Here is a 23,246-nt window from a genome sequence, read left to right as displayed (position 1 = left end):
ATAACTGATGATGGTGGAAGTAGAGAGGATATAAAATGTAGACTGGCAACGGCAAGGAAAGCGTTGCTGAAGAAGAGAAATTTGTTAACATTGAGTACAGAGTTAAGTGTCAGGAAGTCGTTTATGAAAGTATATGTATGGAGTGTAGCCATGTATGGAAGTGAAATGTGGATGATAAATAGTTTGGACAAGAAGAGAATAGAAGCTTTTGAAATGTGGTGCTACAGAAGAATGCTGAAGATTAGATGGGTAGACCACTTAACTAATGCGGAGGTATTGAATAGAATTGGAGAGAAGATAAATTTGTGGCACAACTTGACTAGAAGAAGGGATCGGTTGGTAGGGCATATTCTGAGGCATCAAGGGATCACCAATTGAGTATTGGAGGCCAACGTGGAGGATAAAAATTGTAGAGGGAGAGCAAGAGACAGATTCAGAAGGTACTGGGAGATGAAGAAGCTTGCACAGGTTAGAGTAGCATGGAAAGCTGCATCAAACCAGTATCTGGACTGAAGACCACAACAACAACAACAACAACAACAACATCTTTCAGTCTTTTAGATTATGTTTTCCTTCAGTCCTATCCAACATTGTTGTACGGGTCTGTGATGATAGTTTTTCATATTCACTCACCACATTTGATTCAAAAGTCCATATTTCATGTCTTATGAAGGTATTGTATTACCCTTGCTCAAATACTGAAATCTTTATAGAGGATGTTTTTGATCTTAATGTTATAATGACTCTTGTCATATGCTTTTGCAAAATGAGTGAAAATAATGATTTTAACACTAGAACCACCAACAACAACCTCTACAAACATTTCAAGGGTTTAAACATTACTACGAAGCAACTTGCACGAGTATATTAAATGTCTTGTGCATAACAGAGTGGAATTTAGGTTTTACATAAAATACTCTCTTTAGAACAGTTCCTTACACCCCATTGAAGGGTACCTTCACTGCAATCCTTAAAATTAATGTATGGGATTATAGTCAATACTAGTGCTATGATAATACAATATTTCATCAAGTAACGTGCTGTGTCTGTATTGTACTTAACATAAATTCTACATCTTTGACTTCTTTCCAATACCCAAAGACTCCTCACCCCAGGACATGTGGAACAGAAATCATGTAATGTAATGGAGCATATTAACAACATAGGTACAGTGAAATGATAGTTGCATATACCTTGTGTATTCTTCTGATAAGACCTTCCAGAACTCCGAATTGGACAAGCTTCCTCTCATTTATTTGGCGAGGATGTGGGCCGAAGCGAATGCACAAGTCTCTAATGGTTGTCCCCACATTCATACCTGCATACATCCTAAAGACATCTCTGAAGAGTGGCAGCTGCCTTACTGTCAAAAAAAGGCTTCATGATACTGAAAAACATACTTTCAACATGCTAGTCACTAGACTTTAAATAACAAAAATAATGTCTAACAAGAAAGCTTGTTACCTGATCGTGATACAAACTTGAGGCATCTTTCCTGAAGATCTGCATCTTCAGCCAATAACTTCAATTTTGGTGTTGCTGCATAGACATTTGAATACTGGAATATTGGTACTAATGTAACAACACCATAATATCTGGAAAAAAAGTTTCATTCGCACCATCAGTGCATATAAGCTGGACATAAACCAACACCAGTAATCACATACACAAAAGTAAAATAACTTAGTGCAGTCTGCGACAGTCCCTCTACCCCACCACCTCCCAAAATTTATGTTTTCCTATGTATCTCAGAGAAGGGAGGGATGATTAACAATTTACTAAGCAAGTTCCAACTGTAATGCAGTTAACAGGAATCTTCTGTCATGGAATCATAATCATCAGACAAAATGTAGCTGCTACTAACAAGAAATGTACTTCATTACTTCTTCATTTAATTATTTAAATTTGCAGGAATCCTCAGATTATATTTTATGTGTGATGGAGGCGTACTGAAACCCTCTGCAATGTTTCCACAAGAATATAAAAATAAACTTAGAACACAACCAAACAAAGAAAAGCGTACATGAAAATTATCTGTGTGGTTTTTACTGTTGATTTGTAAACCTCAGTATAATTGAAACTGATTAGTAAGAAAAAGCATTAATGAGGAAGTATACTGGGGGGGGGGGGGGGGGGGAGGGAGGCTCCAAGACTACTCAAGAGAAGCCTCTGCAAAGCCTGTATCTCCATAAACATTCCATTGACGAGTCTTTTCTCATACAGTAAATACAGTTATGACTTCTCAAACTTTTATTCAGTTCTATGAATAGAGTGGGTTAGATATACTTCCTGTTCCCTAGATCCACAGTGAAGGAATCCTCAAAGATGTAGAACATGTTATCCAGCAATAAATCCTTTAGGTTGCTCTTAAACTGAATAAATTAATTTACTGGTAAGCAGTAACTAGCATCCCCAGTTCCTAGAACAGGTCTCTACAGAAAATACTTGAATTCATATACTTTTGGAGTTTTAATACTTTAGCATGAATTGATGAGTCAGCCCAAAATATGAACCTGCATGACATTACCAAATGAAAGTAACTGAAGTATGCTAGTATTTTTACTTATATGTCATCTATGTCTAACAACATCTCAATTAAAAAAAAAAAAAAAGGGAAAAGGAAAAAAAATTGTTTAGGTCTACAGCAAATCTGTTGTACACTCCTATCGATTTAATTTATTGTGAAATTCTAACTGAAGAATTTAACACTGTCGGTGTCTTCTACATGTCTGTAGTCATATTTTAGATGTATGTTACACCTCATAAGTTCTGAAATGCATACATTGTGCTTTTACAAAGGTTAGTTACAAATTTCATGGATTGATATTTTTACAGAATACTTGATTTGTTATTTATTGAAGTAAGTGTGCCATCTGCAAACAAAACAAACTTTGTGTGTGGTAATATTACTGATGATAGGTCTTTAACACACTCAAGAAAAATAAGGGCCCTGAGATGGAGCTTTTTGGGATGCCACACTGTCTCCTGTCAGAGATACACGATTTGAATAATTCTGCAACATATTTTTTTTATACAGAGCATAAAGTATCTTACAGTTTTTCAAATATGTGCTAAAACTATTTACACATTAACGAACTATATTCCTTGAATGTTTGCAGTACTGATAAAGATTTCCACATTAGCACTACATTATGTAATTGGTTACTATCTGGGATAAACAAATAAAGCAATAACCAAATGCAATTACCTAATTGGTCCTTATGACAAGAATGTTTCTCCACTCCATGTAATCTAAGTCTAACATGTGCCAAGGATAACAATGAACTAATATTTCAGAACGTGAGTGTAACAACAAGGCAGTGGTTACCATAATATAGATCTACACAAAGATACCACAGTTTGAAAAACCTGTGAGGTACTCCTTACTGCAAAACCATTAAGTCATCAGTGCCTGTTTTATGTAATCATCACCATTACCACCATACAGTACTCAATTCTCAGTTTTGCGAGTAACTCTTGGACTGGAGGGCATTAAGGTTACAGGTCTTAAATGTTGGAGCTGCAAGTTCAATGAGACAAGGAAGAGTCAGTAAATACAGTATCATTTTATTATAAGGACCATCTGCAAAGTCTTCATAAGTGATGCGTTATTTCTAATTTCATTTCCTGTATATCATTCTCCAACAAAATGTTCCAAGTCCTGTGATGATTCAGAACTCTGAATAAAGTTACTTACACCAAATTTTGAACACATGCCTTAACAAGATTGTTCTCCACATCTGCTTCAGTTGCAATTTTAGCAACATGATTAAACCCGTCAATGTATGGAAGGACCTGAAATGAATGAGAATAAAAAATTGAAGATTTATTATTAGTGAAAATAAACAAGCCTGATTTAAGAAATTACTAAAAAACAGCAAATATAACAAAAAAACTAAATTCAAAAATTTCAGCTTATTCACTTACACTTGTTGCAGTCATATGGAGATAGTGAGTCAACAAACTGAACCTACTCATGTTAGTCCCGTTAGCAGGTACATTAGACCTTAGGACCTTACAAAACATTCAGATTTGTTTAAGTTGACTATAGTGTATAATTCAAAGCTTTTTGGCCTCAAGGAATGTGTGTTAACTTACTTGTGAGAGGCGCGAGCGAGAGGAGAGAGAGAGAGAGAGAGAGAGAGAGAGAGAGAGAGAGAGAGAGAGAGAGCATAGAGTGCAAGTTTTAGCATTATAATTCTAGTTGTACAACTTGGGAAAATGCAAGAAGCGCACGTTTTAGCACTATAATTTGAACTGTGCAACACTTCTAAGAGCATGGCCATAGTGTGGTGGTGTGGTTTATTGTTCTGCCTTTCCATTCACTTAGATAGCACTCAAATTTAGTCAAATCTTAAAACAATATGGCTTACCCTCCACTGATGTATAATGTTCTTCAGCTGAGAAAAGCTATAAAAAATCAGCAGCAATACAGTGTTGACAAAGTGGATAATTAGTTAAATTTACCAGGTATGGCTGTAACTACTAAATGAAGAAAGTGGAAAACTTCTTTTCTATAGTGGCATTTTTCTGTATACATATTTGCTACCAAGTCCTTCACAATATCAAGTTGCAGAAATGAAAAATAAAAAAATAAATAAATAAAGTGAACACAGCTTGTACTAAATATGTCACAAGTACAGCATAATCTCTCTTAGTAGCCAGTTTAAGGTCCCTACTTGGACCTGATACTGAACAAACAGCACTTTTCGTTGGTCAATAAACAGTCTTTAAATACACATGATGGTTAACAGTTTCTGAATACTCACTCAAATACTATGCAAAATGTCACATTGGGAATTACAAAGTTCACTGACTATACAGCACTCAATGCGGAATTGCTACCCTCTGGAAGAAAGCTTCACTTCTCACAAAAAAGTAGGAAATATCCCAAATGTCACCTACATTCAATCTTTTCTGTTACAACACAATTTTCAGAAATTCACTATTACTCATATTTAACGAAATTACATGGAGCTCCAGGCGACACGGCCTATTATCACAAGAGCTAAGCATTGACGCCTCCCACCTCACATGTGAAATTTGTCTCCCCGTACCAGAGTGCATGAAAGACCTCTTCTCTGATTGGTCAAACACCACAACATTTTTCTATTTTGATTCATATACCCAGTACTCTCCCTGCTTAGACCAATTCCCATTACATAGTACATTTAGATAAAATTCCATAAAAATACAATCCCAAAAAGCAAAGAAAAACAAATTTATCATCTCTTTAATAATCTGATGGATGGAAGTAAGTTTTACTTTTCTAAAATACTGAAAACTGGCTGCTTTACAATTCACATTTTTCCCCATGTGTATGACTTACATTGGGGTTGCCCAATCAGATTCTCACACTCTCTCACACTTCGTTACTCATAATTTCTATTTCACATACACGTCTCGTTCATTCCCTCATTCACTCAAACTGTGTAACAGGTCAAAATAATAACACCAAACACAATGAAAATACAATTACATTTTGAAAGCTGAGAACATTATATAGTCTATACAGTTACACAAAATATTAAACAATGGAAAACCCATGATCGAATGTAACAATATTATGAAAATGAAAGTTCATGAGCCCACACGAATTGTAAATGGTTGTGAAAACACACTTGACCTCTTGGCCACAAATTATCCTGATCTAATAGAGAGTGTCATGACAGCTACAGGGATTAGTGAACACAAGGTCATTGTAGCAAGGCTCAAAACCATATCAACCAAAACTACTAAAAATACATGCAAAATATAACAGCATATAAAAATTTACGTGATGCCTTCCTAAGAGAGAGTCTCCATTCCTTCCAAGCTAATTATGTAAATGTAGACCAGATATGGTTCAAATTCAAGGATACAGTATTGACAGCAATAGATAGATTCATACCGCATAAGTTAATAAGAGACGGGACTGATCCACCATGGTACACAAAACACGTCAGAACAATGTTGCAGAACAACGAAAAAAACATGCCAAATTCAGAAGAACCCAAAATCCCCAAGACTGGCTAAGTTTCACCAAAGCTTGAAATTTAGTGCGTACATCAATGCGAGATGCTTTTAATAGTTTCCACAATGAAACATTGTCTCAGAATATGGTAGAGAACCCCAAAGAGATTCTGGTCGTATGTAAAGTACACCAGTGGCAAAAAACAGTCATTACCGTCAGTACACGATAGCGACGGAAATGTTACTGATGATGGTGCCACTAAAGTGGAGTTACTAAATAGTTTTCCATAATTCCTTCACGAAAGAAGATGAAGTAAATATTCCAGAATTTGAAACCAGAACAGCTGTTAGCTTGAGTGACATAAAAGTAGTAGATATCTTAGGTGTTGTGAAACAACTCAAATCACTTAAGAAAGGTAAGTCTTCCAATCGAGATGGTATACCAATCAGATTCCTTTCAGAGTATGCAGACACAATATCACCTTTCTTAGCAGTCATATTGTAGGGAAGCAGCCTACTCACGCCGTATAAAATTCACATCAGTCTTTCCATTGTGTGCCAGCCTAGTCCGCTGTAACTAGCTCTGACGTCATAAATGCTGCGCAATACTTTAAAAATCAAGTAAATAACCTGAATCGGGTCTAGTATGTCAGGAGTAATACTAAATCAATGTGTGTTGAATATCAGTTCAATAACTTTAACCATTTTCGAAATTTGGACGTTTTTCTGTAAAAATAATTGGCGCAACAGAAAAGAGCTAGAAACTTAAAAATTTATATTTAGATTCCTTTTTCATAATAATTTAGTAGAAACAGCATTTTGGATCTCACAAATTAAAATTTTTGTTGAAATTCATGATTTTCTGGTTTTTGTCTTAGAAATTAAGGAAGCAAGATAGATTAAGTAGGAGAATAAATAAGGCTAGGATGTTTAAATTTAAGTAGAAGGGAGATCCGCTATAATCATAAAGATTTGAGAAGTTTCAATTGAATAACTATAAAACTATAGCGAATCTCCAAAGGGCAAGTTCAGAGCTCGTCTACTGCGTGTAGTGTAATTAAATTAATTCTCTCACTCAAAATATTTAACTTAGCCATGTCAGACTTTTATTATGATTACTTACCTGTGTGCTGATTGCACATTTAAATTGAGAGCTTCATTGGCCATCAGCAAAGGAAGCAATGATTTATTCGATAACTTAAAGTGGTGCATTACTAGCCCAGCGGCTAGTTGGGAGAGCGGATTTGATCAGGCGTTCCCTTAGCCGTCCGCACCGCGGCTTTATATATAAAGAATGCTGCGCGAGGAAGTAAGGCCCCAGTTCTCTCCAGACGCTGACTAGCGCACCATCTGTGCCGGGAGTCGCGTCGCATCGGTATCATTGCTATAAACAGTCTCGGATGCCGCAATAAGTTACTCGGGATACGCGTAACCATCAAATAGTTTTTGAGTGAAGTGTTAATTCTGGGATGACTTTAATGATCTATCTTCAGTTTGCATATGTAGTATTGTCACATGCCGCCGTGGGACAGACATTCTACCATTATTTAGCGTGGCGTTTGATGAACATTATCATCAAATTATGGCGAACATTCACTTAAACCTTTAATTTGAACAGTTATAGTTGCATCAGCGCATTAGACTCTGAACTGCTCTGGTAGTTGGATTGTGTGGATTCTTTTTTGGTCTGTGACTGTCAGAATATAGTGAACATTTTAGAGAGAATCGTTTTTGATTATGAATCCCAGACAATCTCCTAATTCCTCAGAGCTATAAGCTGTAGCTATAAGTGTATTTCTCAGATGAAGTGGGTACTAGGAATTCTAATTACAGGCTTCACGTTTTGCTAATCACTTTCTGGTTGCCAATATTGTAGTTAGAGAGCCAGTGTTGAAAACAGCAAACAGCATACATAATAGGAACATTTATTCTACAATTAATTCCCCCCGCCGCCCCACATATGGTTAATCGGCCGGGAAATGCATCTTTTCTACATTACAAACCAAACATTTAAATAACAACATAAAATCCACCTGCCGCCCCACAATATAAAACCAGTCACTTGACAAAAGCTCTGTTCCTAAGGACTGGAAAGTAGCTCAGGTCACACCAATATTCAAGAAAGGAAATAGGAGTAACCCACTGAATTACAGACCCATATCACTGACCTCAATTTCCAGTAGGATTTTGGAGCATATACTGTACTTGAACATTATGAACCACCTTGAATAAAATGATTTATTGGTACATAACCAACACGGATTCAGAAAATACCGTTATTGTGCAACACAGCTAGCTCTTTATTCCCATGAAGTAATGAGTGCTGTCGACAAGGTATCTCAGATCGATTCCATATTCCTAGATTTACTGAAGGCTTTTGATACCGTTCCTCACAAGCGACTATTAATCAGATTACATGCATATGGAGTATTGTCTCAGTTGTGTGACTAGATTCACGATTTCCTCTCAGAGAGGTCACAGTTCATTGTGATAGACAGAAAATCAACAAGTAGAACAGAAGTGATATCTGGTGTTCCGCAAGGTAGTGCCATAGGCTCTCTGCTGCTCCTGATTTACTTAAACGATCTAGGTGATAATCTGAGCAGCTCCCTTAGATTGTTTGCAGATGATGCTGTTATTTACCATCTAGTAAAATCATCAGATGATCAATTCCAATTACAAAATGATCTAGAGAGAATTTCTGTATTGTGCAAAAAGTGGCAATTGGCACTAAACAAAGAAAAGTGTGAGGCGATCCACATGGGTACTAAAAGAAAACAGATAAATTTTGGGTATACGATAAATCACACAAACTAAAGTCTGTCAATTCGACTAAATACCTAGGAATTACAATTACGAGTAACTTAAATTGGAAAGAACACACAGATAATATTGTGGCGAAGTCGAAACAAAGACTGCACTTTGTTGGCAGAACACTTAGAAGATGTGACAAACCCACTAAAGAGACAGCCTACATCACATTTGTCCATTGTCTGCTGCACAGTGTGGGATCCTTACCAGGTAGGATTGACGGAGGACATCGAAAAAGTGCAAAGACGGGCAGTTCGTTTCGTGTTATTGGGTGGCAGTCACTGAAACAAAGGCGGTTTTCTTTGTGGCGAGATCTATTTACAAAATTTCAATCACCGACTTTCTCTTCCGAATGCGAAAATATTTTCACCACACGCCATTCGAGAGTGGAATGATAGAGAAGTAGTATGAAAATGGTTTGATGAACCCTCTGCCAGGCACTTAAGTGTGAATTGCAGAGTAACCATGTAGATGCAGATGTAGATGTACTCACCATATAGCGGAGATGCTGAGTCGCAGACAGGCACAACACAAAGTGTCACAAATAAAGCTTTTGGCCAGGAAGGACTTTGTCATGATTTTGAGTGTCAGAACATGTTCGGTATGGCAGCAGCAGCAACCACTGAAACATATCTCACCACTTCCTAAGCATTGACGTATATGACTGCGCCACAGCAGGTGCCTCTAAACATCAGTGTTTAACAACAACAACAACAACAACAACAACAACAACAACCACAACCCTTGTCCCTGCCCTCAATTATATGCTCAGTTCAGCTAAAAGCCCCTGCACATGATCAAACAAACATGTTTATCAAATTTTTTGTCTCCTATCTGCAGGTTTGTCAAACAAGCATAACAATGTACCTAAAGTCTGTCAAATTTACCCTCACTTTTGAAGCAGCTGTCATGTATTTTGACCCTAGTGGGAATGGCTACCAATGCAGACAAAGCATTTCTCGCATTGACTTTAGCACTGTATAAGGAAGAAAAAGGAAATAAGATTCTGGTCCAGGGAATGGTTGAAATTGAGAGGTAAATATAAGCATGAAAATCTAGTGAAAATTCATTACCACACTGCAACAGTGTGTGTATGATGCATTGAAGAAATGGAGAACTTTGATTTTTCTTTTTAATTTTATTGCATTCCCACTTTTATGTTGTGCATGCTACAATGATTATTGATTAAGCAACCTCTTTACCATTTTGGTAACTGCCTGTGCTCTTTTGTTTTCACCTCTATAATCTCTTGATCATAAAAATGGTTGGCAATACATCAACACAAAGAATGTCCAACACCTTGTCAAATCAACCTTGAATCAAAATTTCTCTCAAATACACCAAAAACATAGTCTATATTTGACAAAAAATCTACATCTATATCTACATCAAACAGAGCCACACGCTGTCAGTTAATTTGAGAAACTAGTGATGTTTGAGAAACCATTTAATCATTTATAGGAGCCTTAAGACCATGTAAAAATGGCATAAACTCAGGTTTTGTATCGTGGTTGCTTTTAATTGTTGTTATGGGAATCACTCATCCTCTTGCTAACATTCAGCCCCAAACAGATGGAATCTTTTCATTACTCATCCATTTCTGCACTTCTTGGTAGGTACTAAAAGAATGATACCAGGTGATATCTTGAGTATGTGTCAGTTTTGCAAGGTGGAATTTAAGTTTTGCCACAGCTGTAGAGAATTGTCAACAGAGAACATCGTTTATTGTATGTCTATTCATATCTCTACCACTGAAAATTATTTCGAGCAGTTAATTCATGATCCCACGTGTACAGTACACGGTTGTGAAAACACACTTGATCTCTTAGCAGAAATTAATCCAGAGTTAATAACAAGCATCAAAACGGATACAGGGATTAGTAAACACAGCATTGTCTTAGTGAGATTGAATGTTGTAGCCCCCAAATGTTCCAAAAATAAACAAAAAATATACATATTCAAAAAAGCAGCTAAAAATTCATTTGACACCTTCCTGAGAGACAATCTCCACTCCCTCCAAATTAACAAGATAAGTGCAGACCCCAGATGTGGCCTGAATCCAAATAAATAGTATCGGCAGCAATTGAGAGATTTATACCAAATAAATTAACAAACGACGGAGCTGATCCTCCTTGATACACAAAACAGGTCAGAAGACTCCAGAATGAGATTTTCACTCTGCAGCGGAGTGTGCGCTGATATGAAACTTCCTGGCAGATTAAAACTGTGTGCCTGACCGAGACTCGAACTCGGGACCTTTGCCTTTCGCGGGCAAGTGCTCTACCATCTGAGCTACCAAAGCACGACTCACGCCCGGTACTCACAGCTTTACTTATGCCAGTATCTCGTCTCCTACCTTCCAAACTTTACAGAAGCTCTCCTGCGAACCTTGCAGAACTAGCACTCGTGAAAGAAAGGATATAGCGGAGACATGGCTTAGCCACAGCCTGGGGGATGTTTCCAGAATGAGATTTTCACTCTGCAGCGGAGTGTGCGCTGATATGAAACTTCCTGGCAGATTAAAACTGTGTGCCCAACCGAGACTCGAACTCGGGACCTTTGCCTTTCGCGAGCAAGTGCTCTACCATCTGAGCTACCAAAGCACGACTCACGACCGGTACTCACAGCTTTACTTCTGCCAGTATCTCGTCTCCTACCTTCCAAACTTTACAGAAGCTCTCCTGCGAACCTTGCAGAACTAGCACTCGTGAAAGAAAGGATATAGCGGAGACATGGCTTAGCCACAGCCTGGGGGATGTTTCCAGAATGAGATTTTCATTCTGCAGCGGAGTGTGAGCTGCTATGAAACTTCCTGGCAGATTAAAACTGTGTGCCCGACCGAGACTCGAACTCGGGACCTTTGCCTTTCGCGGGCAAGTGCTCTACCATCTGAGCTACCGAAGCACGACTCACGCCCGGTAGGTGAGAAGACTATTGCTGAAACAACGAAACATGCCAAATTTAAACAGACACAAAATCTCCAATATTGTTGGTTTTCTACAGAATCAATTCAGCACAGCCTTCAGTGTGAGAAGCTTATAATAGTTTACACAATGAAACTTTGTTTGTCTTGAAACCCGGTAGAAAATCCAAAGCAATTCTGGTTGTATGTGAAGTATATCAGCAGCAAGACACAATCAATGCCTTCTCTGTGTGATAGCAATTGAGATACTATCAAAGACAGTGCTGCCAAAGCAGAGTTACTAAACACAGCCTTCTGAAATTCCTTCACCAAAGAAGCCAAAGTAAATATTCCAGAATTCGAATCAAGAACAACTGCCAACATGAGTAACGTAGAAGTAGATATCCTCAGAGTAGTGAAGCAACTTAATAAAAGTAAGTCTTCTGGTCCAGACTGTATACCAGTTAGGTTCCTTTCAGAGTATGCTAATGCAATAGCTCCATACTTAACAATAATATACAACCGTTTACTTGACGAAAGATCTGTACTCAAAGACTGGAAAGTTGCACAGGTCACACCAATATTCAAGAAAGGTTGTAGGAGTAATCCATTAAATTACAGGCCCATATCATTAACATCAATATGCAGCACATATTTTGGAACATATACTGTGTTCAAACATTATGAGTTACCTAGAAGAAAATGGCCAATGGACACACAGTCAACACTGATTTAGAAAACAACGTTCTCGGGAAACACAACTAGCTCTTGACTCGCACAGAATTTTGAGTGCTATCGATATGGGACTTCAAATTGATTCCATATTTCTGGGTTTCCGGAAGGCTTCTGACCCTGTACCGCACAAGTGGCTTGCAGTGAAATTGCATGCCTATGGAATATTGTCTCAGTTATGTGACTGGATTCAAAATTTCCTGTCAAGAGAGGTCACAGTTCGTAGTAATTGACAGAAAGTCATCGAGTAAAATAGGAGTCATTTCTGGCATTCCCAAAGATAGTGTTATAGGCCGTTTGCTGTTCCTTATCTACATAAACGATTTGGGAGACAATATGAGCAGCCATCTTAGGTTGTTTGCAGATGACGCTGTCATTTATCGACTAGTAAAGTAATGAGAGGATCAAAACAGATTGCAAAATGATTTAGAAAAGGTATCTGTATGGTGTGAAAATTGGCAATTGACCGTAAGTAACAAAGAGTGTGAGGTCATCCACACGAGTGCTAAAAAGAATCCATTAAACTTTGGTTACCTGATAAATCAGTCAAATCAAAAGGCCATAAATTCAACTATATACTTAGGAATCACAAATACGAACAACTTAGATTGGAAGGAACAGACATAAAATGCTGTGGGGAGGGCTAACCAAAGACTGTGTGCTTTATTGGCAGTACACTTAGAAAATGTAACAGATCTACTAAGGAGACTGCCTACACTACGCTTGTCCACCCTCTTCTAGTATACTGCTGTGCGGTGTGGGATCCTTACCAGATAGGACTGACAGAGTACATCACAAAAGTTCAAAGAAGGACAGCACATTTCATATTATCAAAAAATAGGGGAGAGAGTGTCACTGAAATGATACAGGATTTGGAATGGACATCATTAAAACAAAGGTGTTTTTCATTGCAGAGGAATCTTCTCTCGAAATTACAATCACCAACCATGGAAAGATATAGGTGGTCATTCTTTCCGTGCACTATACAAGATTGGAATGACAGAGAATTGTGAATGTGCTTCAATGAACCCTCTACCAGGCACTTAATGTGATTTGCAGAGTGTCCATGTAGAAGTCTATGAAGTAGATGTAGAATGTGACAAGAAACCTCTCCCCTGCTTCATAAACTTGGTATGCTGTTGCATCTAACTGTTTGAGAACGGCAACTAAGTCATACAGGGAAGGGCTCTCTGATAAAATAGTGCTGACATTCATCTTCTCTTTTGTAACACTACAGAAATCAACAGCCTTTGATACAGTAGTGTTCTTCATCGTCATTACCATCATCATCTCCTATTGCTTGCTTAACCATCATGTTCTCTGCTGCAGTTTAAGCCAACAGAACTGAAACGAAGTTCCTTTTGTTGGGGTTGTTGGATGAAACATTTTATGTGACAATGTAATGGTTTTTGTTGTGAAGAAGACACATTTTGTAGATGAGTGCAATAGAATCTAGTGAGATCATTCTACTGTTTTCGTAGCAGATATTCCACACAGATCACGCACAGTAACTCTAACATGACTGTTGTTGTCTTAGGCCATACAGCTGTAGTAGAAGTTATTCAGGGTCAAGTACTGTACATTTTTGTTTACCAAGGTCCACTGCTTGCACTAGAGTGAACATTGATATATACTGACCATTAGAGGCACAAATTTTAAAATTTTAAAATTTTAATTTTAAAAAGACATAAAATTTGAGTTACAATTCTTTTATGATAATTGGAGAAATTTGCCGTTTCTTTGGAACCCTTTATCTTGGCACATATGTAGTATAAAAATAAGTTTTACCACACAAACTGTAGGAAATTTAACGTCCTACAAGAAATGTAAAAGTGTGTTTTGCAGTAGAATGTAAGAGAAAAAAAAAATATGTTGTTGTTGTTGTGGTCTTTAGTCCTGAGACTGGTTTGATGCAGCTCTCCATGCTACTCTATCCTGTACAAGCCTCTACAAGCCTCTTCATCTCCCAATACCTACCGCAACCTACATCCTTCTGAATCTGCTTAGTGTATTCATCTCTTGGTCTCCCTCTACGATTTTTACCCTCCACGCTGCCCTCCAATACTAAATTGGTGACGCCTTGATGCCTCAGAACATGTCCTACCAACCGATCCCTTCTTCTAGTCAAGTTTTGCCACAAACTTCTCTTCTCCCCAATCCTATTCAATTCTTCCTCATTAGTTATGTGATCTACCCATCTAATCTTCAGCATTCTTCTGTAGCACCACATTTCAAAAGCTTCTATTCTCTTCTTGTCCAAACTAGTTATCGTCCATGTTTCACTTCCATACATGGGTACACTCTATACAGATACTTTCAGAAAGACTTCCTGACACTTAAATCTATACTCAATGTTAACAAATTTCTCCTCTTCAGGAACGCTTTCCTTGCCATTGCCAGTCTACATTTTATATCCTCTCTACTTCGACCATCATCAGTTATTTTGCTCCCCAAATAGCAAAACTCCTTTACTACTTTAAGTGTCTCATTTCCTAATCTAATTCCCTCAGCATCACCCGACTTAATTCGACTACATTCCATTATCCTCGTTTTGCCTTTGTTGATGCTCATCCTATATCCCCCCTTCAAGACACTATCCATTCCGTTCAACTACTCTTCCAAGTCCTTTGCTGTCTCTGACAGAATTACAATGTCATCGGCGAACCTCAAAGTTTGAATTTCTTCTCCATGGATTTTAATACCTACTCCGAATTTTTATTTTGTTTCCTTCACTGCTTGCTCAATATACAGATTGAATAACATCGGGAATAGGCTACAGCCCTGTCTCACTCCCTTCCCAACCACTGCTTCCCTTTCATGCCCCTCGACTCTTGTAACTGCCTTCTGGTTTCTGTACAAATTGTAAATAGCCTTTCGCTCCCTGTATTTTACCCCTGCCACCTTTAGAATTTGAAAGAGAGTATTCCAGTTAACGTTGTCAAAAGCTTTCTCTAAGTCCACAAATGCTAGAAACGTAGGTTTGCCCTTCCTTAATCTAGCTTCTAAGATGAGTCGTAGGGTCAGTATTGCCTCACGTGTTCCAACATTTCTGCAGAATCCAAACTGATCTTCCCCTAGGTCGGCTTCTACTAGTTTTTCCATTCTTCTGTAAAGAATTCGCGTTAGTATTTTGCAGCTGTGACTTATTAAACTGATAGTTCGGTAATTTTCACATCTGTCAACACCTGCTTTCTTTGGGATTGGAATTATTATATTCTTCTTGAAGTCTGAGGGTATTTCGCCTGTTTCATACATCTTGCTCACCAGATGGTAGAGTTTTGCCAGGACTGGTTCTCCCAAGGCTGTCAGTAGTTCTAATGGAATGTTGTCTACTCCGGGGGCCTTGTTTCGACTCGGGTCTTTTAGTGCTCTGTCAAACTCTTCACGCAGTATCGGATCTCCCATTTCATCTTCATCTACATCCTCTTCCATTTCCATAATATTGTCCTCAAGTACATCACCCTTGTATAGACCTTCTATATACTCCTTCCACCTTTCTGCTTTCCCTTCTTTTCTTAGAACTGGGTTTCCATCTGAGCTCTTGATGTTCATGCAAGTGGTTCTCTTATCTCCAAAGGTCTCTTTATTTTTCCTGTAGGCGGTATCTATCTTACCCCTAGTGAGACAAGCCTCTACATCCTTACATTTGTCCTCTAGCCATCCCTGCTTAGCCATTTTGCACTTCCTGTCGATCTCATTTTTGAGACGTTTGTATTCCTTTTTGCCTGCTTCATTTACTGCATTTTTATATTTTCTCCTTTCATCAATTAAATTCAATATTTAGTGGTAAGAGAGCTCAGTGGACAGCTTGTCGAAAACTGAACATAGATCAAGTGTGAAAACATGAAGAAGGCGTACTGAATTGTGAAGAAAAATTAAATAAAATAAAATAGAAATAGAAATAGTGAATGGTCCAAGGCCAAGAAGTGGAATACACAGCAGCCTGAAAGAGCAACAGTGTCATGGTTGAGTAGTTATGGTGTTGGACTACCAACCAGGTGACTCACGTTCAAATCTCCCTCGTGCAAAATTTTCTTTTTTCTGCTGTTCGCTGTATTCCAATTTGTGTCTGTGTCACGACATAATGTCCATTTGCAACAGTGAGGTGTAAGGCAGGGAACTATAATGACAGTTGATTCTGCTCACCTACTCTATTAACAGCTGATAGGAAGTGGCTTTCGAATGGGAACTGCAAATGTTCAATAACAAGGGGACAAGTCAACCACACCCTCCACAGGAAAACACATTTGGTGTGTCATACATTAGTGACAGAATGTGTGTCATATGATATGAATCTCTTATCGACGTACCTAATTTGCAAACCTGGAAATGAGTGAGATATGCCTCCTCGACCGATTAGGTGTTTGTATGAACATAAATGTGATCACTCGCAAGGACATGTTTGTCACATAAGCTGCTACAAATGAATGCAACAGTTCCACAATCACCGAGTCTCTCTGTGCTCTGTCAAAACGCATGTTTTTAATGTTTTTGAAGCTGCATTCCGTTTTGGATGTTTTGACTCTTGAATTCCTTTGTTGCAACATAGAGTTCACACCCATTTATTTGTTGTTTTCATTTCTCTGAGACGTCTATTTGGTATCTCACCACCTTTCACTATTCATTACATTTACTTGTGACAGTAACGTTTTCTTACCACATGACTCATATTCTGTAACCAATGTATAGTGTGACAGCGGCCAACACTACAGGATGAGAAGAAACATTAAATGACCGGATGGACAGTTCATAATGTTGTGAAAAAAATAATAAAATACAATAAAAATAAATGGCACTAGGGAGCTTTGAATACAGCTCATGCAGTTTACAGTCCAACACTGTGACCACTTAACCACAACGTCATGGCTGTTTAACGTGTTTAGATATTGTACTTGTTGAGCTTGAACTGTTCACTGTTTGTATTTTGCCTTTTTTTCAGTTCAATACACTTCCCTTTTTTCATGCTTGATCTGTGTTCAGTTTTTGATGAGCTATCCACTGGGCCATCTTACCACTAAATCTGAGGGGGGTGTGATGGAGAGTTTACCTGTCAGGTATGTTAAAGTTGTACTGACAGCAAACCTATTTTGTGGGTTTTCGAATGAGTTATATTAAGTTAAGAATTTTATCATATAATAATACATTTGAGGTGCTGAGAAATCTAAGTGCCTAAAGCACATCACAGTTGAGTGTGAGATTGTAGAATTTAGTCTTGCTTCTGAAATCCATTGATCTTACGGTGAGTCATGCTTATCTCTGCTGTAGACCCACACAGCATACTTGAAAATTCACGAAAAGCTCTATCATTGGTTTCTTTGATATTCACTTAAATGTGGACTGATGGTGGCATGTTTAGGCCCTTATGGGTCTCAGTGCCTGATTTGTATCTAGTCAAGTGACTATGTTGACATACATTATTGCTCGAGTTTAATCATTTCTGGCTTTTGTGAGCAGGTGTACACAAGCTGTGTTGAATCTATTTTACATACTAACAGAAAGGAAAAGCTGTGAGGATGGGTCATGAGATGTGCTTAGGTAGCTCAGTCAGTAGAGCACTTGCCCGTGAAAGAAAAAGGCGGCAAGTTCGAGTTTCAATCCGGCACACAGCTGTGATCTGCCAGGAAGTTTCATATCAGCGCACACTCTGCTGTAGAGTGAAAATCTCATTCTGAGAACAAAAAAGGAAATTACTAGGAAAAGTTGGCTGCAAATTAGCTAGGGCCTCCGAGAACAGATCCTTTGATTGAGAGAATGACGAAATCAAATAAGCGCGACTACAACCCAACATTTAACAAGGAAGTGTACAGTTAACACTACCTGTTGCATAAGTGGAGCATAAGAATATCTGATTTCCAGCCCAGAAGTAAATTCGTGACCTAATACGTCTCTTAGGGATCTAGTACATTTGTCCCCAAAAAAAAAAAAAAAAAAAAGGAAAAAGCACAAAAACTGCCACTTACACAAAAATGTGAAATGGAGAGTTGCAAAAGCTTACACATTATTTCATTACACCCTAAACTGTACTTAATTATGTACAAAACAACAAAATTCCACAAAAGCAATTCTTTCTTTTGTCAGATAAGTTATTCATATTATTATTATTTCTTCTTTCTCTTCTCAGACGTTATGTCTGGTCAAAAATGGGAAGTGACGCGGACCTTGATCAAGCATGACTTCCTTTTAACTGTACGGTATATGTTACATTGCATTTAGGAACTTTCGGGTAACTGAACATGTATCAATAATTACAGATTTCTGTAGTTGTATGTATACGTTCGGATGTAGCTGTATTGCGTTGATGTACTGGTGGATATTGTGTGGTATGACTCCTGTAGTTGATAGTATAACTGGTATGATGCCAACTTTATCCTGATGCCACATGTCTTTGACTTCCTCAGCCAGTTGGATGTATTTTTCAATTTTTTCTCCTGTTTTCTTCTGTATATTTGTTGTATTGGGTATGGATATTTCGATTAGTTGTGTTAATTTCTTCTTTTTATTGGTGAGTATGATGTCAGGTTTGTTATGTGGTGTTGTTTTACCTGTGATAATGGTTCTGTTCCTGTATCATTTGTATTCATCGTTCTCCAGTACGTTTTGTGGTGCATACTTGTATGTGGGAACGTGTTGTTTTATTAGTTTTGTTGTAAGGCAAGTTGTTGATGTATTATTTTTGCTACATTGTCATGTCTTCTGGGGTATTCTGTATTTGCTAGTATTGTACACCCGCTTGTGATGTGATCTACTGTTTCTATTTGTTGTTTGCAAAGTCTACATTTATCTGTTGTGGTATTGGGATCTTTAATAATATGCTTGCTGTAATATCTGGTGTTTATTGTTTGATCCTGTATTGCAATCATGAATCCTTCCATCTCACTGAATATATTGCCTTTTCTTAGCCATGTGTTGGATGTGTCTTGATCGATGTGTGGCTGTGTTAGATGATACGGGTGCTTGCCATGTAGTGTTTTCTTTTTCCAATTTACTTTATTTGTATCTGTTGATGTTATGTGATCTAAAGGGTTGTAGAAGTGGTTATGAAATTGCAATGGTGTAGCCGATGTATTTATATGAGTGATTGCTTTGTGTATTTTGCTAGTTTCTGCTCGTTCTAGAAAGAATTTTCTTAAATTGTCTACCTGTCCATAATGTAGGTTTTTTATGTCGATAAATCCCCTTCCTCCTTCCTTTCTGCTTAATGTGAATCTTTCTGTTGCTGAATGTATGTGATGTATTCTATATTTGTGGCATTGTGATTGCGTAAGTGTATTGAGTGCTTCTAGGTCTGTGTTACTCCATTTCACTACTCCAAATGAGTAGGTCAATATTGGCATGGCATAAGTATTTATAGCTTTTGTCTTGTTTCTTGCTGTCAATTCTGTTTTCAGTATTTTTGTTAGTCTTTGTCTATATTTTTCTTTTAGTTCTTCTTTAATATTTGTATTATCTATTCCTATTTTTTGTCTGTATCCTAGATATTTATAGGCATCTGTTTTTTCCGTCGCTTCTATGCAGTCGCTGTGGTTATCCAATATGTAATCATCTTGTTTAGTGTGTTTTCCCTTGACTATGCTATTTTTCTTACATTTGTCTGTTCCAAAAGCTATACTTATATCATTGCTGAATACTTCTGTTATCTTTAGTAATTGGTTGAGTTGTTGATTTGTTGCTGCCAGCAGTTTTAGATCATCCATGTATAGCAAATGTGTGATTTTGTGTGGGTATGTTCCAGTAATATTGTATCCATAATTTGTATTATTTAGCATGTTGGATAGTGGGTTCAGAGCAAGGCAGAACCAGAAAGGACTTAATGAGTCTCCTTGGTATATTCCACGCTTAATCTGTATTGGCTGTGATGTGATATTATTTGAATTTGTTTGGATATTAAGTGTGGTTTTCCAATTTTTCATTACTATGTTTAGGAACTGTATCAATTTAGGATCTACTTTGTATATTTCCAATATTTGTAGTAACCATGAGTGGGGTACACTACCAAAAGCTTTTTGGTAATCAATGTATGCGTAGTGTAGCGACCTTTGTTTAGTTTTAGCTTGATATGTCACCTCTGCATCTATTATCAGTTGCTCTTTACATCCTCGTGCTCCTTTGCAACAGCCTTTTTGTTCTTCATTTATAATTTTGTTCTGTGTTGTATGTGTCATTAATTTCTGTTTAATGACTGAAGTTAATATTTTGTAGATTGTTGGTAGGCATGTTATGGGGCGGTATTTAGCTGGGTTTGCTGTGTCTGCTTGATCTTTAGGTTTCAGATAAGTTATTCCATGTGTAAGTGTATCAGGGAATGTGTATGGGTCTGCAATGTAACTGTTAAATAATTTAGTTAGATGTGAATGTGTTGAGGTGAACTTCTTTAACCAGAAATTTGCTATTTTATCATTTCCAGGGGCTTTCCAATTGTGAGTAGAATTAATTGCTTGGGTGACTTCATGTTGCAAAATTATCACTTCAGGCATTTATGGTATCATCTTGTATGTGTGTGTTTCTGCTTGTATCCACCGTGTATGCCTGTTATGTTGTACCGGGTTTGACCATATGTTGCTCCAGAAGTGTTCCATGTCTGTTATGTTTGGTGGATTGTTTATTTTCATGTGTGTGTTATCTATTGTCTGGTAAAATTTCTTTTGGTTTGTGTTGAATGTTTGGTTTTGTTCCCTTCTATTTTCACTTTTTTTGTATCTTCTGAGTCGTTTGGCTAATGCTTGTAATTTCTGCTTCTTTTCGTCTAATTGCTCTGTTGCTTCTTGTTGTGAGATTTTACCTAATCTTTTTCGTTTTTTTTCCGAGATTTCATTTCTTATAAATTGTGTTAGCTGTCCGATGTCTTTTCTCAGTTTTTCTATTTTGATCTATAGCCCGTGTTGCCATGCTGGTTTTGTGGGTTTCTTCTGTGTGTTGGTTGGTTCTGATCTCTGCCTAGTGTGTATATTTAGTGTAGTGAGTGCTCCTATATAAACCAGTAGTTGTAACTCTTCCATAGTTACGTGTTTTCATTTATTTTGTTGTGTATGATTGTGTTGATAGTTTATATTGTTGTTTCGACTTGTGGGTTATTTGGTGGTCTATGCAAGAATGGCCTAATGTCTGTATTTGTGTCTTTGTATTCTATATATGTTAGCTGAAATTTTTCTTCTATATCTAACATCTGTGTCACTTCGTGTTCTATTTGTGCTTGTTCTGGTGGCTGTCTTAAGATTTTGTTTTCCTCTGATTGTTTAATTGGTGCGTGTTGTTCTTTGTTTGTTTGCTCTGGGATGTTTGAGTCCATTACTGTATTTTCTTCTTCTTCTGATTGCACATTATTTTGTTCCAGTATTTGTTGTACTTGTTGTTTGATGTTTTCTAATTCTGACTGGGGTATCCTGTTATTTTTGATTATTACACGGATCTGATCAGCTAGTCATTGTTCTGTTAAAAAATTTAATTCTGGGTATCTGGTAATAAATGTTGTGTATACTTGTGATCTGTATCCAGTTGTGTTGGTTCCTAGGTTTGTTGCTTGGTAATAACAGAACATGAGGTGTCGATTAACTTCATCTGACCATCTCATCCTTTGTCTTTGTTTTCCTTCTAGGGTGGTTGCAGGAAGCACATCCTGCAAAACACCTCTATTTGGATTTAAATCATTTTCCAGTTGGCTAGCAGTGTCGTTACCATTGTGGGCGGGCATAGGGTTCAAGCGTCGTCCCCGACCATGACGGCGCTTGTCCGAGGCTTCTTTAGTTCTGTCCTGAACCAACTAATCACACTAAAAGGGGGGGTTAGCCCTATTAGTGGTTTGTCCTTTTCGTCGCCTTTTACGACTGGCAGAACATACCGGAGGCCTATTCTTTTCCCGGGCCTCCACGGGGATTATTATTATTATTATTATTATTATTATTATTATTATTATTATTACTAATGTTGTTATTATTATTGGCAGTGGCTGTAGTTGTAAATTTGTTGATAAGCATAACTGTTATACAGCATATGATATTAATTTCATGCTCTCAAACTGATCTGAATCTAAAAAGTTGTGAACACCCACAATGAATACTCATGAGCTGCCACTGGGTGTACACATTTAGCATCTTGAATGACACTATTCTATTGAATATGTCTTCATATATTCATGAAGAGTACAGCATCATATTTCTGTTAATGGTCACAATGAGATAAGAAGTAGAATATAGACTCAGTGCCAGCACATAACCAGATCTTCACAAATAACACCATAGGGGTTCCCTTATTTAGCATCCTTATCAAATGGGAGAATCACAAACCAATAGGAAAGATATGTAAGCAGTCCCAGTTGTGAATGGTGACATTATCTGAAAAACCTTACTTGGTTTGTAGTGAGGTCCCATTGCTCTGAACGGAACGTGTTCTGATCTTGAATGAATATTGGGACATGATGATCTTCTACAGGTTCAGGATCACGAGATATGCGAATCACTTTAAGGTGTGTTGTTGTGGTACCCTCTGCAAGAAGAAAGAAATAGTGTTGCAAATGTAAAATAGTGCTGTAAGTTTCAAAGAACAGGCCAGAACAACAGGTCAAGATAAGGAAATTATCATTCACAAGATTTATTTCTTAAATGATCATTTTTGATTTATGAAATATTTTCCATTATATAAGTTCACACTTATGACAAACACTTCCCAGTAACTTCAATAATGATGCTTTCCAGTGGTTAGTTAAAGTTCTGTGTTTTGTTCAGTCCAAACACTGATTTGATGCAGCTCTCCAAATTAGTCTATCCTATGCAAGCCTTTTCATCTCTGCCTAAGTTCTGTGAACTACATCCACTATAACCTGTGACAAATACTTTCAGAAAAGAGTACCTAACAA

At 37.5% G+C, this 23,246-nt stretch overlaps 1 protein-coding gene across 1 annotated transcript in view; it reads right to left on the bottom strand.

Annotated features, from left to right (window-relative positions):
- The window catches only part of LOC126250027 (GATOR complex protein NPRL2-like), an 86,839-nt gene that overhangs the window by 14,606 nt on the left and 48,987 nt on the right, over positions 1–23,246 (bottom strand). Inside the window, exons 5-8 of the mRNA XM_049951524.1 lie at positions 22,740–22,876; positions 3,698–3,795; positions 1,465–1,595; positions 1,194–1,363 (exon numbers count right to left, since the gene is read on the bottom strand). Coding sequence (XP_049807481.1) covers positions 1,194–1,363; positions 1,465–1,595; positions 3,698–3,795; positions 22,740–22,876 — 536 coding nt within the window. The remainder of the gene's footprint in view (positions 1–1,193; positions 1,364–1,464; positions 1,596–3,697; positions 3,796–22,739; positions 22,877–23,246) is intronic.

Source organism: Schistocerca nitens, chromosome 1, assembly GCF_023898315.1.
Source record: "Schistocerca nitens isolate TAMUIC-IGC-003100 chromosome 1, iqSchNite1.1, whole genome shotgun sequence".
Lineage (NCBI taxonomy): Eukaryota > Metazoa > Arthropoda > Insecta > Orthoptera > Acrididae > Schistocerca > Schistocerca nitens.
Note: the sequence above shows the minus strand (reverse complement) of the source record. Positions and strands in the feature narration are given on the sequence as shown.